General features: G+C 28.1%; 2 protein-coding genes across 2 annotated transcripts in view; one reads left to right on the plus strand and one right to left on the minus strand.

Moving 5' to 3' along the window:
- Nucleotides 1–2001: 2001 nt before the first annotated feature.
- Nucleotides 2002–12190, plus strand: LOC136092265 (prolyl 4-hydroxylase subunit alpha-1-like). Its single transcript, XM_065820089.1, has 2 exons — nt 2002–2916; nt 11148–12190. Exons 1-2 carry the CDS (start codon nt 2250–2252, stop codon nt 12080–12082), a joined length of 1602 nt encoding a protein of 533 aa, XP_065676161.1. The 5' UTR covers nt 2002–2249; the 3' UTR covers nt 12083–12190.
- Nucleotides 12191–12224: 34 nt separating this feature from the next.
- Nucleotides 12225–18410, minus strand: part of LOC136092264 (TBC1 domain family member 31-like) — a 75948-nt gene continuing 69762 nt past the window's right edge. Inside the window, exons 22-25 of the mRNA XM_065820088.1 lie at nt 17366–17482; nt 16406–16483; nt 16217–16283; nt 12225–12388 (exon numbers count right to left, since the gene is read on the minus strand). Coding sequence (XP_065676160.1) covers nt 12279–12388; nt 16217–16283; nt 16406–16483; nt 17366–17482 — 372 coding nt within the window. The 3' untranslated portion in view covers nt 12225–12278. The remainder of the gene's footprint in view (nt 12389–16216; nt 16284–16405; nt 16484–17365; nt 17483–18410) is intronic.

Raw genomic sequence — 18410 nt, forward strand, 5'->3', positions numbered from 1 at the left:
TCATCTTTAGTGATTGCGCTAACTCAAATGATGTCAAATGATGTTTGACAAAAAATCTTGTTGATGGAAGCCTGGATACAAAAACATCCTAAATATTTGTCTCTCCCTCGCCTAAACGTCTGGGCAATGAGTTTGTAAAATATTAAACTTTTCTATCTTATACTAAGTTCATCAACAGATTTTAAATTTCCTTCTAAAACCTTTTAACGTTCAGAGTTATGATCATGTAAAGCGAACTAAATATTTTACTGCGTCTATTTTTTTTCGAAAGCACCGTATAACAAATAGACTTTTGATCTTTAAGGCTACCCTTCTGTATATACCATGAATTATTGAAAAGTTATTCAACATTACTAACCATTTGCCTTCTGTATATACCATGAACTACCAAAAAGTTTTCAATATATCTAACTTCTAACTTTTAGTATATACCATGAACTATTGAAAAGTTTTTCAATACATCTAACCACTAACCATCTGTATATACCATGAACTATTGAAAAGTATTTCTATATATCTAACTACTAGCCTTCTGTATGTACCATAAACTATAAAATAGTTTTTCAATATTTCATTTCCAAATATGTATAAAAAAGTTTATCATAAATTGGAAAGGTTTACAAAACGAAGTCCTTGCCATAGTAAATACTAGTTATCTTAATTATCTATTTTTTAATAGTTATATTTTATTTTCTGTTTTCTATCATCCTAATTAATTTTATAGATTAAATTTTTCAAGTTAACTTAATTCTTTTCTGTTATCCTAGATTTTTAAACAAGCTTTACTTTAAAAAAGTGCCGGTAATGAGATAGTTAAAGCAAAATGTTTAATTAAATTAAATTGAAAAAAAATTAATGTAATTAAATTAGATAAATAAAAAAGCACGGTCACCCATAAAAACTTTTCTTGAAGCCACACACGTCAAAATAAATCTACTTCACGGGCGCAATTACCTTATCAAAACTGAAATGACTCAAAATGGTACTGGTGACGCTTGTGTTCTTACCTTTTATCACATTACCCCTTTCTTCTTTTTTATCATAAAAATGAAGATGTATATCCGAAGTTCGAGTCATAATTTATTAGATCAGTGCCTGAATCATAATACAAACTGGCTAAGTTACCCAATTCAACTCATATATATAACTTGCGGTTGCATAGATACCTTTATACTTTAACAAGAAGCAGTAAAACTAATGTGCTTCAAAAACATTTTGATGCAATAAGTTCAGAAATCATTGGAACAAAAGAGTACAGTGGCGTTACTTGGAGGCTGACACCATCACGACCTGACACAGAAGGATGACAGCAAAATTAAAAAAATACAATTATGAAAGAACTATTTTAAAGGTCTCTAATTTCTCAAGAAACTATTATTAGAGGCCTTTTTTTAGAAATTGACAATAGTGCTCCTTCCCCATTTCCACAAACTTGTGTTGTCAGTGTTAGTGAAAATCTACAGGGATGACACCAAAAGTTTACCCCACTGAGTGACACCAACTTCGGGGACGCCACTGAAAATGTATAATCCTAAAAAGATCATTTACAGTTTTCAGTATTACTCAGTATTTGTATTTATACTGCTATATGACCGATTGAGACGAGGCTCGATTAGCTTCCAAGCAATTCACTTCTTCAGAAACTTACCCGACGAATTTTATTGAACTTAAGGCGCTATTTTATCTTTTGTTTTAATAATACTTTTATCGCCTTATTGTTTTTATTTGACAGAAACTTTATTATTAATCATAAGATTTGTGCTAATAAAGCACTCACCTCGACGTTTTTCATTTTAATAAATTTATTAAATATATTGTACAATAGCCCCCAGTTTATCGCACAACTTGCCCGTTTAAACGGCCTGTTAGGCTAAAAATTGCTTTGATTTGTAGCTATTTTGAACCAATTAACGTTTTTAGTACGTGCCGCAAATCACGAGCATGAATAACTTCAGCACGTTTGCAAACGCAAGTAAATTTCAGCGTGAGATTATTAACCTCCTGATCGTGCGCAATTATGCTCACAAACGTTACCAAAGTGCAATTTTAAATGTAAACTATTTAAATTCAGGAGGTTTAATTTAAAATTTTGAAAAAAAAAAAGCTACGAAAACAGCTGAAAACGACTATTTTTTGGATCCAGCAAAAATTATATAAACAGCGTTCTTTAAAACAGTGAAATAAAGTAAATATAAGTAAACAACTCAAAATATCTAAATTATAATATTCATTATAACCAACGTGGTAAAATGAAACCACCAATAAAAATAGCAACTTTTTTGATTTTATATGAACTGACAATCTTTGTAATGAGTGAAGCTGATAAAGGAAATGAGTTTTTTACTGCAGCGTCCGATATGGAGATTCTTCTTAAAGTCGAGAAAAAGTTAGCAGATAAATTCTTAAAGTATTTTGAAGCAGAAGAAATGCGGCTAAATAAATTAGAAAGAATTTTGACTCATGTTGAAAAAGATTTACCGGCAAGTATATCTGAATTTGAAAATGAAAAGTGGGTTTCACATGTTACCAACGCCCATGGTTCTCTTGATAGGTTCACAAAATTTTGGATCAATTTTGATAACTATACAAAAACAAGAACCACTAAAGACAACCTTTTAAGTTTGTTTGCCGACTTAGTTAAGTTAAAACCAGCCTACCCTACGAACGAAGATTTGTTGGGGGCACTTGCTGCACTAACAAGGCTTCAACAAACTTATGCTATATCACCTTCAAACTTTGTTGACGGAATTCGTCAACCTTCGCATAAACTAACACTCGAAGAAATTTTCGAAATTGGATATCTTTGTTTGCAAACGCACGATTACATTCATGGCCATGCATGGTTAAAAGAAGCTCTTTATAGGTTTCCAGTGGATGCAAAAAGTGTGGGTTTTGTTGAGAAAGCTATGTTATTAGGTATATATTTTATATGTTTCTAGTAAGTACCGACTGTGTTCTCATTATATAGCACTGACTAATATATTTTGAACTGGATGGCAAAACTATATCTTTGGGATTTTATTTTTTTTAAACAAACTTAAGCAGTTTTAAAATATATTTAACATTTACCGAGGTATTATCTACACAGTTTAATAATAAAATTTTTTTACACAAATAAAGACAGAATAATATGACTAAATAATATGTTTCTGCATTTTAAATTAGCTATCATAAGCAAAAGTACTTCAGGTATCGACTATTTAACTGGTCTTTAACCCCCGTTTTAAATAAAAAGCTGTATTAGACTTTTACAAATCGTGACGTTAGAATAGTGGGGTTCTGTCTTCTTTTTAAACATTGAGAGAATTTAACTTTTGATTTTTAATTATTTATTTTATTGCTGTTGTTGTTTCTATTGTTTTTTATGTTATTTATGTATTATAACTAATCTTATATTGTTAATTTTATAATTATAAAAATTGCTTATTTACAAATTAATTGTTTATTTCAACTTTATTAAATAAGATTAAAATAAACGACGAAAAAAAAAAAAAAAAAAATCATACATTTTAAAATATTATATAATAATTATAATAAGGTTAATATAATAAAGTTATATAATTTTGAACATAAAAATAGTATTATAAATAAAAACAGAAAATTGAATTTTCTTACCGTAGAAATTTTGAGATGGAACCTTATAATTCTCACGTACTAATATACTATTAAGTCTTTTACCAATTTACATTACTTAATAAAAAATAGACGTTGTGTGTTCTGAACAATCAATTTAACAAATTTAATAGTTTGATCTTTTAATTTAATGAATTTAACAAATTTTTACTTTTAATTTTAAAAATTTGAAAATTTGAAATTTAATTTATAACGTAAAGTTAAATTCTTACATTTCAAAAGAGGAGGAGGGCGAGGGGGGAAGGGGGGTAGAACTCTATTTTTCTAACGTCATGACATAAGATTCTTCGTTCAAAAGAAACTTCTAAAAGTATTGTTAAGTTTTTATTATTTATTAAACATCTTTATTAAATGAGGGGTTAGTATAAATACCTACCACTTATATAAGTAAAGTTATAATAAATGCAATCTGCGCATAAAAAAATAAAACTAATATTGTTTATTTTTCAACCACAATACAAATTCAATAGATAAAGAAAATTTAAAAATATGTAGTTCCAACGTTTGTAAAGAATAGTTCCCGTATGTCTTATGCATAAAATATACAGTAAATAATACAGTATTTAAGTAAACAATACTTGTCTTATGCATAAAATATATAACAAACTCATTTTTTTCCTTAAGTTTATATGATTTAATGGCCTCTGGGGACAACTTACCCTTCAATTTTTGTTTTTAAGAGAAGACATTCCAGTCGCCTTCAGGTTTTGACAGGGACCTCCTTTAATTAACAAAATATATTTATTGATTATTTAAAGCATTTTTAATAACAACCATCAATCAATAAGAAGAACTGTTTAGTCTCTTTAGACAATCGTAAAAGCCAGACCACGCAATCTAATAAGGTAAGCTAAAATGGTCAGAGACTTTGTTCCTTTTGCAATGTAATACAAAAAGCACTACATAAACATTCAAATTGGTTAACTCCTGGGTAACTATTTGGAGGTAGTTTTGAGTTGTTTTGGCTTAGATCTTTGATTTTAGATTTTTTTGGCTTAGATCTTTACTTAATAACTTTAGTAAAGTTATTAAGTAAAGATTTTTTACTTAAATGGTTTTGTTTTGGCTTAGATCTTTACTTAATAACTTTAGTAAAGTTTTTAAGTAAAGATCTTTTACTGAAATGGTTTTGTTTTGGCTTAGATCTTTACTTAATAACTTTAGTAAAGTTATTAAGTAAAGATCTTTTACTTAAATGGTTTTGTTTTGGCTTAGATCTTTACTTAATAACTTCAGTAAAGTTATTAAGTAAAGATGTTTTACTTAAATGGTTTTGTTTTGTTAGATCTAAACTTTAGATCTACCAAAACAAAAAAAACTGTTTTCATGCCAACTTTGCAAGATTTACGCCCAAGAATGAAAATTAATAAAAGAAGTATAGTGATACTTTAGTGTTTATTTGCAAACTCAATTTATTTTTCTATGTAATCATTAAATATATTTACAAATGCTGGAAAAAAGATCCTTGAATATCTCTTTTTAACATTTAGTGATACACACGACAACGGTTTTACATGTGCATTCGTTTTTGCATTCATACGACTAGTTTTTTAAGATGTAAATTTTTTTATCTCATAGAAAAAAACATTTACACTAAAAAAAAAAAAAAATTAATTTATGAATATTAGTTAAATTTAATTAAGCTGAAGATTATCTTTATTATTATTTCAACTTTTTTTTGAATGTAAATTCACTTCCCCAAGGCCGTAAAGGCTACTACAGACGAGGAGGCTTCTTAATTGTGGTTATAACCCTCTCTCAACTCTATAACTCCGAAACACGAACTTTGACAAATAAGACCGCAGCGCGGAGAAACAAGTTGAGAGCGGCACTACCAGGGACGTGGTGGGGATCAAAATTGGAACCTTTCGCTTATAAAGCGAGCGCTCTACCACAACACCACTACCGCAGTTATATGGCAAATATCAATAATAGCTAAAATCGCTTTATCAAGTGGACCTGATGGTACAAATTATTACGTCAAATGATACTGAATCTTATTTTCTTCAACAACTCATTCTTTTGCTTCTAATAAAAAGGATGATAAATTTCTTATTCTGCACTGGTTTTTATTGGTTGCGTTTGTAAAAGATAAACAAGATGCTGGGATATTACATGCGGGGATATACCAGCAGTGGAGACTTTTGTTCGATTTGGGTTATATCATAGTCATAATAACAGATAGTCTGGCCTGCTGGGCCGTTTTCGCAAGATTCTATTGTTTTTTAACAATGAAAGTTAAAAATTTGAATTAATGTTGAAAATAGTTTATTTATCGAGCCCAGACTACCAATAAGTGCACAAAAATCTAAAAAATTGCGAACTCAACAGATTAACAGTGCTTCGATTATTTTATATTAGATCTAGAATTAGATATATTTTTTTGAAAACTCAAGTTTATCAATAATTTCAGTTCTTTTCTTGGTAAAATTGGGAGTAAAAACGCTTTAACCATATTTACTTTCACCAGTGTATAAATAATATGTAGATAAAAGTCGGAGCATAAGTTCAAACGACGCATAACAAAGCAGCATTCAAATAGAGTCTCTTTAACACAGCAATTAATTGCATAAACTGGTATTTAAGCAAACGTGTTCAACAAATAAGTTCATGAACTTTGTTTAAAAAAACATTCTTACTGTTACAAACGATCTTTGCTGCCTTTCATATATCAGAGATGAGCTTTCAAAGTACATATTTTTAGAAGATGATACGAGGCTTTTATTCAAGTTAATAAAAAGAAGTTATAAAATTTATTTTTAGTGAAGTTAAAGTTTTTGAAGTTGAAGTCGAATCCTCACCTCTTGTAGGATATAAACTTGCTAATCATATTTAGAAAACAAAAAAAGAAAAAAAAATTTAGTTCAATATTTTGGTGGATACGTATTTAGTACTTTTTATCGAAGAATACGTTAGTTGGCAAAGTTGACTTAATTGTTGACTGGAAAAGTTGTAGAATAAATCAAAATTTTTTCAAAGAGTGTAATTATAATACTAATAAAAAATGATATAACTTAAAAAAATCAAATGATCTTTGGTCTTTATTATCTGATGCTTTTTTTCACTACTAGCAGAATTAGCATTCAGAAAGTCAACCAAAAAGTTTATGTGAAAATAAGCTGCCAATTGATGGCAAAATTGCTTTAAGATGTTGAGGTTTATCTTATTTTTCAAAAATTTAATTTAATTTTACCGAGATGTTTAAAGAAGTGTCTATCAATTTTCTAGACCATCTTTTAACGCTTTATTTTTGTGTTCGCTCATTATTCTATTCAAAGGAGCTTTAAACTTGCATAAAAAAGGAGCTGTAAACTTGCATAAAATCAATTCTATATTGAAAAGAACAAATTTGTTCAGAAAAAAAAATCAAGAAAAGGTTTTTAAACTCCACCAAATAAAAATTAGACATTTAATAAAGGTTACTTTGATAACCCAAAAATTTATTAAAAACATATTCTAGCATTTGAACTGTATTTGCAGTGTGATTGAAAGATGCAATGATAAAGTGAAAATCAAATAAAGTAGTGTAATTTTTTACTTTAAATAAAAATATCATATAATGTAATGATTAAAATATTTGGTTTAACTAAGTTAAACTTTAAAAAATAATTTTGTTAAAAAATTATGACCATATATAGTGTTAAAAAATTATGACCATGTATTTAAACCCCCCTCAATTTGAAGGGGTTGCAAACTTTGTGGTCATAATTTTAGAACGCTGAGAAATTATACTATAAATTTTAAAATTTCTCGATGAATATAAGTCTAGTTGAAAATAGTACAAAAAATATTTTATCAACTTGTTGCTCTCACGTGTGGGGCAGGGGGGCTAAGATTTTAGGGTTTCTTATTCCCATTCTCCTATCAAAGTAATTTTTTTTTGTGAAGAATCTTTTCGTCATACACATGAACGTAAAAAAATTTGGAATGTTCTTTTTGTTTTAAAGTTGGTTATTTCAAACATTTAAAAACCCTCTTACGCCACTGTATATATATTTATTATATATATGTATATATATTTGTTATATATATGTATATATATTTATTATATATATATCTATATATATATTTACTTACGCCACTGTATATATATTATGTATACATATATTTGCTTTGCATAAACAATTAAATCTTGTGATATTCTTGTATTATTTGGTATAAAATAAAAGATAAAAAATTTTTATCGTTTATTTTATACCAAATAATGTTTTTATAAGATTTGTGGCTATTAAAATAGCCACAAAATAGCTTTGATTTTAAAAAAAAATGGAATAAGGTTAGACACAACTGTATTAAATGTATGCAAAAATCAATAGTAAATCAATATTCTTCTTGTAAATATTCTTCTTAAAGCGCATTTGTTTACAAAAAGTATGCACGTACTGGTATGCTGGGTTCTGAAAAAACGCTAACAATAAGATAAACAATAGCGCTCATAAACTGGCCAGACTGTGCATTTTATGACTATGGTTACATTTATCATTTTAATAAGTTTTAATGCAGACGTAGAACCGAGAAGGTATAGTATCAGAAAGATGAATGCTCTTGTGTTTTTTTGTCTATTTTTTTAATTTCGTTAGCGTTTGTTGAATAAGATAAATTGACCTACAAATTGATTTTTAGGATCAATTTTGGAGATTGTACTTTTACCAAATTATTTTAAATTTAATTATGTCTGAAATGGGAAAATTTTACCTTAATCAAATAAGTAGTTATTAGTTTTTGGTCGATTGATTTAATATTGCAGTTTCAGCAAGTTTCTTTGATAAAACGATATTATTAACATTAATTTAATTTTTTTGGTATTAAAAACCAAATTATTATAAATTATATCGATGGCATTATGCACAGAAGTGTTATGTGCCACAGATGTGATTTTACAGAGGAGCATTTTGAAAGTAGTAGACTAGTAACAATTTAGTAGTTTCATAACATTTTCAACGATTAGTAGACTCGTAACAATTTATCGTACACTTACGATATTTGGGCATAATAATGTTTGAAAAAATACGACAATTTTTGTGTACTTTTATTAGTTACAATACAAGTAAAAGATATGCTCCATGGATGACTAAAGAACTTTGAAAAATGGTTAAGTTAAAGAAAAGGTTATGGTACAAATGCAGGCATTCAAGATTTAAATAAACTGACATGGTAAATAACTATAAAACATTGAACAAAAATGTAAAAAAAAGAGTCAATAAAGATATAAGAGCTTTTGAATTAAATCTGGCTAAAAACTCAAAGAACAACCCTAAAAGTGTTTATGCATATTTAAATAGTAAAATAGTTATAAAAGATTCAATTAAAGCACTCAAAACCTTTGATGGTTTAATTATAACAAATGAAGTAGATATTGCAAATTGTTTAAATGAGTATTTTGCTTCAGTATTTTTAAAAGATGAGGTATTAGACCATGTAACTTTTCCTTCAAAATGTAATTTTCATTGTAGCGATCCAAGTTTTAATGACACTGATGTTGAATATCAGTTAGTAAACCTTAATGTTAATAAAACAATCGGTGTTGACAAAGTTCATCCTCGTGTTCTCAAAGAATGTTCAAAATCACTTTCTCATCCTTTATCACTGATCTTTAAAATGTCATTTTATAGTGGTGTTATACCAAACGAATGGTTAACTGCAAACATAACTCCACTATTCAAGAAAGGGGATAAGTTAGATCCTTCAAATTATCGACCAATATCAATAACATCAATAGTATGTAAGGTTATGGAGAAAATTATTCATAATGTTATGATGAACCATTTGGCTTTAAATAAGTTAATAGCAAATGAACAGCATGGATTTGTTAATGGTAAAAATTGTTGCTCCAATTTATTAGAGACTTTAGATTTTATAACAAGCAAAATTGAAACTGGTAATAATATTGATATAGTATTTTTGGACTTTGCAAAAGCCTTTGATTCAGTTTCTTTATCGAAATTATGCTGCAAGCTTTATGGTTATGGTTTTTAATCCTATATCCTACAATGGTGTAAATCATTTCTCAGTAATAGAAAACAACGAGTAGTTCTGGGTGAGTTTGTTTCAGATTGGTAGGAAGTCACAAGTGGAGTTCCCCAAGGTTCTGTCCTCGGTCCACTCCTGTTTATCATATTTATAAATGACTTAAAAGTAAACATACTAAATAAATTAGAATTATTTGCAGATGATACAAAAATAATGTCAGTAATTAATAATGAAAGTAACAATAATTCAAGTAATTAAATTCAACAGAGAAAAGTGTAAAGCAATGCACATTGGTAATTCGAATCCTCAATTTAGTTACAAATTAGGAGATCACATTTTGTAAAAAACAGAAGTTGAAAGTGATTTAGGTGTGGTAATATCAAATGACCTTAAATGGGAAAATTATGTTATTAGTGTAGCAAATAAGGCAAATCGAACACTGGGTTTTTTAAAACACGGATTTAAATATCTTGATGTTTCCATATTAAAGCTATTATACAAGTCAACTATTAGGCCACAGCTTGAATATGCAGCATCTGTATGGAGCCCATTTTGTACTAAAGATATTAAGAGACTCGAAAATGTACAGCGTAGATCGACAAGGATTGAATCACTGAAAGGTATCTGTTACGAAGAAAGAAGAAAAATATTAGGTTTCCCAACCTTACAAAAAAGGAGAAGAAGAGGCGACTTAATAGAAATGTTTAAAATATTAAATTCAACCGAATATATTAGATTTGAAGAGCCTTTGAGTTTTTATCGCAGCATGTACAGATATCGTCATAATAAAAGACTTCATCGACAATATACTAAGAAATTATGCAGGTATTATTATTTAACAAACAGAGTGGCCGACAATTGGAATTTACTGTCACAAGATGCAATCGATTTTGCAAACAAAAACACGTTCAAAAATAGAATAGACAAAATTTTGAACTTTTGATACCAAATTCTATTTACGAATTTTTTTTTAATTTTATTTACGAAATTTTACATTTAACGGCTGTTACAGTCAAAACTCTACGTAGTTTTGACTCACCAAACTCAAATAGTTTGTACAGCAATTTTTATATTATATTATTATTATTATATTACTTAGCTCAATTTGACCAAATGTTGTACTTAACACTTCTGTGCATAATGCCATCAATATGCTAACAACATATGCAAGTTGTGTAGAGCCCACTAATTCAGTTTTGGTTCATAAAAAAATTATTTTTTTAATTGACATTTTTTTGAAAACTTTCTTTCGACATTTCTGTCCTTTCTATTCTAAGTACTTTTAAAGTTAATTTATCGATCATATTCTACAAAATATTTGGAGAACATTTTGTTGTTCTAAAATTGAAAAAATCTTCAATTCAGAACTTAATTTTGAACCACAAACAGTTTTTTTCCTTTAACAGTTCAAAACTGAACAATAAAAAAACTGAACTAAAGTGAAAAATAAAAAAAACTAAACAGTAGTTTATCTAAATATTATATCTAATCATAATATTATAATTATTTTTAATTAGTTTTTATAAAAACTTTTGTATTTATAGAACATCTTGCTTGGTGCGAATATTATCTTGGAAAGCTCGAAGACGCCATCAAACATACAAGGGCTATATTAAAATTTGATCCTACCAACAATAATGCTCTCATAAACATTGAACTCTATGAAAGAGAATTTGAGTTAAGCAAATCTGATCCAACGATACGCAAAAACTTTACCCAACCAAAACACCATTGGGAAAATCATCACAACAAACTATGCCAAGGGCGCGAAAAAATGGCTCAGAAAGACATAAATAGACTATATTGTAAGTACGTTTCCCCAAGAGCGCATTACATACTAAAACCTTTTAAAATGGAAATTTTGCATCACGATCCGTACATTGAACTGTTTTATGAACTAATAACCAATGATGAAGCAAAGCATATAATAAAATTTGCAAAGCCTTTGCTACGAAGAGCTTTTGTTCACGATATGGTAACTGGAGATTTAATTTATGCTGATTACCGCGTTAGCAAAAATACATGGATATCAGAAGATATGGACGTTGTAGCTGCAAAAATAATACGCAGAGTAGGAGAAGTTACTGGTCTTAATATGCGCTATGCCGAGCACTTGCAGGTAGCAAACTACGGTATTGCAGGTCAGTACGAACCTCACTTTGATCATTCTACTGGAACAAGACCTAAACATTTTGACCGGTGGGGTGGAAACAGAATTGCTACAATGCTTCTATATTTATCAGATGTGGATTGGGGCGGTAGAACCGTTTTCACCAATACCGCTCCAGGTGTTGGTACTGACCCAATTAAAGGTGCAGGAGTATTTTGGTATAATCTACTAAGAAATGGAAAAAGTAACCCAAAAACTCAACACGCAGGTTGCCCTGTAGTATTAGGCCAAAAATGGGTCGCTAATTTATGGATACACGAACATGGTCAAGAGTTCAACAGACCCTGTACTTTGAATCCAAATGAGTAAAATGTTGTTGGTTTAAGTATTAAGAAGACTGGTGACTAGGATTAGAAGTAAATGTAAAATAATAAATAATACCCACAATATTTTATAAGAACCATATGAATATAAAAATTTAATAAATTTTTTTTATACGAATATTAAATAATTTAGTAGTTAAAAAACTCAACATTTTAACAAATATACAACATGCTATGACGTTTTAAGATCCTGTTTTGCGATGAGCCATTTTTAAACGCAAGTCTTTAATATTTGACAGAAAGTCCATCTGTTGAGATCCAAATGGTCCTCGACTTTCGCTACTTTTAAACACTGCAACATAAAACAGGTGCAATAAAAAAAAAAGAAAAAAAAAAGCAAGAACTGTTAGTAAATATAAAATAGCGATTCATTTTAAAGAACTTAATGTTCAATAAATAAATTATTTTATTACAATAATACTATTAAATTAATACTATTAAAACACGAGAAGAAAAGATAAATTACTCTTCTTATGAAATTTGAAATGAAGAAATTTTATTGTTACAAGACAATTAAGACAAATATCTGATAAAAATAAATAAAATGCACAAACATAAAATATAAGTTTAAAATTTTTTTATCAGCATCTTTGTTTTATTGTGTCGATTTCATCAGAAATAACTTCGTTATTATTCACATCAACACAAAAATTGTTTGATTATTTTTTAGCAAAATAAATACATTTCTGTCGAATAAACTTTTTTCTCGCAATAAAACATACTTAAATAAAAAAAAGATAAGATTGATGGAAATCATTGAAAGGAAAATTGAAAATATTAAAATAAAACTTTAAAAGTCATAAAATCGATTGCTATAAATATAAATAATAGCTCTCTCTCTCTCTCTCTCTCTCTCTATATATATATATATAAATATGATTTCAACAATGCATAGGAACCTTGATTTTCGTCTAAATTTTTTATCAAGTTGGGCTAAAGAGACTGATTAGACTGAGCAAAAAATACCATCGTGGAAGAAACGGTCCACTCCTGTAAAACCAAATTTGGTGAACCAAAAACGTTTTAAATTAAATAAATAAAAAAATATTTTAGTAATAAGTTAAACAATTTTACGGTCCGAATATTACCTGTTCATACAAATATAAATTTGATTAAAGTTTTTGTATTTTTAACAAAGAATGCTCAATAAATATTAGGGATGTACCGAAGCTAAAGCTTCGGGCGGAGCCAAACATTTGCACTTACATAGTTAAAATTTGCTATCTTGCAGATCTAGCTAGGGATAATACTAATTGTTGAAAAACATTTTTTAACATTTTACTGCAGTTATTATATATACTGTATATTGCAAAATATATGTACTGTAATTATAAGTATTTTAACGCACAAGGTATTTTACTATAACCACTAACCATCAAGGTTTTTTTTTACACTACGCAATGTCATAGGATTTTAAGATGTAGCTATGTCTTGTTTAAACAAGTTTAATATTATATAGAAAAAGATGACTAGCTAATTAGTAATTAGTAATTACAAATTAGTAATTGAATTATCGTGTGAATTAAACAACTAATTTAGCTTCTCGTCAACTTAATCAAGTCTAAACTTTAAAACTATATTATAAACAATGTTTTGTATACATTAGTTTGTACTTTGAAGTATAATAAAAATACTATTTAGTAATTACCAATAACAAACGTAACTACCAATAACAAACGTAATTACCAATAACAAACGTAATTACCAATAACAAACGTAATTACCAATAACGAGTGAAGTTATTTTATTATACTTATTAGTTTATTGCGTTAAAATTATCTTTTGTTAGAAATCAGGCAAATTATAATTTAAAAACGTAATCTGTTCTCCATGCTAAGGCAACACCCTGTTTCTTTTGGCTTCAAATATGTTTCCCGTGTGCTGAATAGAGGTTCACTTTTAACGGATGAAAGAGGTGCGCACAAAATTTTCACTGAGAACCTTGCTAAACCCCACTTGTTAGTGTCTTTATCAGAGCAGGTGTAATTGTAAGCACCCCACCACTTATAAAGGCATTCATTTTTTGATAATGTTGATAGGCTAAAGTAGAAGTTGACTTCGTTCAAGTTGTAACAAAAAAGTATGAATCAATTTTAAGTTCAAACTAATATTTTAAATCTTTAATCAAGTAAGGGAAAAAGAATACTCTTATTCAACCTATAAACAATAAAGATAAAAACATTTATAGTTGATAAATAATTATGTGGTGCATGGAAAATTAAAAATATTAAGTGCAACCAGACCCGTAACTACAGGAAGATACGGCCTGTCTGTATATAGTTTGTGCCTGCTTGCAGTAATCTTTCCATAATATAAATGCATGGCCAACGACACGGGTTTCAAAGGGGGGGGGGGGCACAATCGTAATGTCCAATACTTGTGTATGCAAATGCTTATTTGTTTTCTTTTTTTGATTTGACCATCACGATCTGAGTCTTTAACGAAGTCAACTTCTTTTGCTTGTTGTAAATGAAATGATTTGCTTGTTGTAAATCTAAATGAAAGCGGTAGTACCCTCGATACAAATTTCCTTAAACATACTATGATCTGTTTCTTTAAAAAATTTAATTTCAAAACGGGGTTCGAGCATCATTGCAATTTTCAGACGAACATTATCTTTGTATTTATGAAAATGACTTTTAAAATCAGTTTTAAGTTTATCAACAATAGTTTTAATTTCAGTTGCTTTGTCCCAAGCATAGTCAAGAAACGGTATGATCTCCGATGTGTCTGCACTAATATCTTTCATAGCCATTCAAAGTGTTTTAGTATGCACACATCATGTTGCCATTGATTTTCTGTAGGTTATCTGATTCTGTAGTTATAAAATCATTAGTTATTCATGTTTTTAAGTGTTGATAAGAAATAATATTTCTAGCGAAAGTTTCAAGCGCAAAAAAACTAAATACAAATTGCAATGAAAATAGGTTTTAGTATACAACAACGGAATATATTTAAACATAGAACTTAAATAAAATATAAACAAGCACCCATTAATTTTGATAAGCAGGAAAACAAAACAAAAATAACAATATAGTTTGCGGCACGTAATACTATGTATGCCGCGGCATACGTCAAGGAATCAAAGTAAAAGAGCAAATTACAAGTAGTAGAATTATAGCAATTATATTGTACACAATAAAACTATTTTATGTTTAATATAACAGTAACTTACTACCTTTAATTACCTAAAAAAATCGCCGAAGCCAATACTTTGGCAAAAACTGACCCTGGCTTCGGCCGAAGCTTTGGCAAAAGTGCCGAAGGTTTGGCATTCCGAAGCCGAAGCTTCGGTACATCCCTAATAAATAAAACAAACATTACTAGTGTTCAAAAATAAAAAAAGTCTATTAAATTTTTTGTTTTAGTTTTTTACTTCCTATCCTTTTACTATCTTTTAAAAACATGAAGATATAAATTGTTAAAATTATTTTTAAAATTTTATTAACGGAAATATTTTTAAAATATAATTGAAAACTATACAAAAAAAAAAAATAAAAAAATAAAAAATATCATTACATAATTTTTTTTGAAAACAAAAACTTTTTTTATTTATTAATACAATACAGTCAGTTTCTTCCCGTTAGTTTCGTTATTATTAAATCACTGTTGAGATAAAACTAAACTTTAAATTAAAAAAACAAAAACAAGACGACGTCAATAAATTTTATAATTCACATTTTATTATTATTATTTTCCATACCATTTATCATTATTTTTCACACAATCTCCTTAGTTGTTTTTGAACTATATGGATATTAGCCAATACAACAATTTTTATTCAAAACTTGATATTTTATTCCACAAAAAAACTTAAAAATAATTTTTAAACATATGTTTTGTTTTTAAAGAAAAAAGACCAAGTACCAGACGAGAAATCTTAGTTTATAAAAAAGGCATAAGCAGTACTTTTTGTATTTTATGATCTAGAAATGCTAAGAATCAATTCTTAGACTATACCACAAATCAACCTCTTGTATAAAATACCAAAAAGTATGATACAAGTATGCCTGCATTAAGCACAACTGCTATTTTTTTTAAATGTATTTTTCAATCTCTGAATCGATGTCATTTCTCTTCAGCCGTGGGGGAGTGAATATAAAAAATTACTCATACTTACAGTCGATTGGAACTTGTGTTGTCGTATTATCATTAAGTAACACATCTTTTTCAAGTAAAGCATCTTCCTATTTCAATTTGTAACAATTAAACTTTTGTAAAAGCCAGATATAATTTAAATAAATATATTTTTGCAATAAAAACTAAACAAATATAAAGGCGTGAAAATAAAGATTTAAAATAAAAAAACCTCTTTCCTAATTTGGTTTTTAATCGCTGATTCCATTTCTAATAATTTAAGTTGATTTTGAAAATCTAATTCTTCAAGCTTAAAAAACAAAAACTCATGAATCAACATTTAATATCATCACGTCAAGATCATCTCAATGTCACCATGTCATCAAAATCGCTTTTGAGAACTTGTGAGCAGTGGAGTATAACACAAACTTCTGTAATATGGTACAAACACCTGAATCACAGATTAGAGAAAAACAATTTGAAAAAAGATTCTTTTAAAAGTTTGTGTTAATTCCACCCAAATTTGTAATTGACTTAACATAGCAACAACACATTTCAGTTTTCTCTAAACATGAATTAAACGACTTAAAAATTAAATCATTGTGACAATCCATAAATATTATACATAATATTTATGATGAACATGATGATGATGATTGTCGTCGTCATCATTACCATCATCATCATCATCATCATTATCATCATCATCACCATCATCATCATCATCATCACCATCATCATCATCATCATCATCATCATCATCATCATCATCATCATCATCATCATCATCATCATCATCATCATCATCATCATCATCATCATCATCATACCACACTTTTAAAGTTTTAAAGTTTATGTATCTAAACACTAAAACCTCTTTTCTGGATCTTAATGCTCTACCTATTTGGATAAACCCATACATTTTTTGAAATTTCTGCCAATGATGTCTAATATCAAACACTGCATATCCTCCATCTTTATCGCACAAATACCACTTCTATACATCGCCATCGCTTCTATACATTATCACCGATGAAATCAAACAAATCACTGAATACATTTTAAATAAAAAAACAAAATATCTGCGGACACTAGTCTGATAAAACTAAGTTATCTTTAAGGCAATCTAGTTTTTCTAAAATTTTTAAAGTAGAAACAACTAGCAATTAAAGTAGAAACAACTTTCAAATACCTTTTTAGACCTCAAATCAAATCTCTTATTAACAATAGAGTTTCTTAATTCAGCAGCTTTCACCACTTGCATATTCTGACTTTTTAGTTGTATTGCTGCCAATTCTCTTTGCAGTTCCTGAAAATATCACAATCATAATAAAAATGAACTATATCAATACCAAACAAAAATAAAGCCACATATAACTTGATATAATAAATGAATATACAGTTACGGCTAAAAAGATGCAAAAATATTCGAAGCGAAAAACTGTTTCTGTACTGTCTGGTATATGTATTTATTAATAGATAACAGTTAAATTCAGAAACAACATACATGAAGATAAAGAATTAAGAAGAAAAAGAATTAAGAAGAAAAAGAATAAAGAAGCCACAGAATAAAACATGTTAATTTATATTATATGAATCCTCAAACTTTTAGAACAACTTGCATACTTCGCAACATTGAGGCAACAAGAGGCTCAACAAATTATGACGTTATTTTATGACACCACGCTGTGTCATAAAAATAATATCTAAGATCAGAAGATCAGAAAGTGTACAAAAAACCTATATGAAGTTGTTCAAAACAAGTTTATAAAGAGAGATAAAATACAAACAATTTGGCAGACATTATTATTCAAGTTAAACAATATAAAAAAAATGCAAAAAAAAAAAAAACTGACTTGCTAAAATAAAACTTGAATCAATAATAAAAACAAAGTGATATGCTGAAACAAAAATACAATTCAGCAAAGAGAAAACTATATTTATAAAAATTATAAAAGGAAATTTTCATACATACAAGTTCGAAAATAAAATTTTCAAAATGTTAAAATTGCTTTTATCTCGAAAAAATTACAATGGGAAGAAACTTTAAGTTTTTTATAAATTTTCTTAATGGCTTTAACATAACAAAATCAAATTTGACTTTTAACATAACAAAATTAGATTGCAAAATTTTTTTAATTTAAAAATGTTTGATGTATTGGTTTCCAGCAGGTATGATTAAAAAATGTAAAGTTTTGCATCTGCACGCTCAATCTGTAGCTGGCATTGAACATAAC

This window comes from Hydra vulgaris, chromosome 15, assembly GCF_038396675.1.
Source record: "Hydra vulgaris chromosome 15, alternate assembly HydraT2T_AEP".
Lineage (NCBI taxonomy): Eukaryota > Metazoa > Cnidaria > Hydrozoa > Anthoathecata > Hydridae > Hydra > Hydra vulgaris.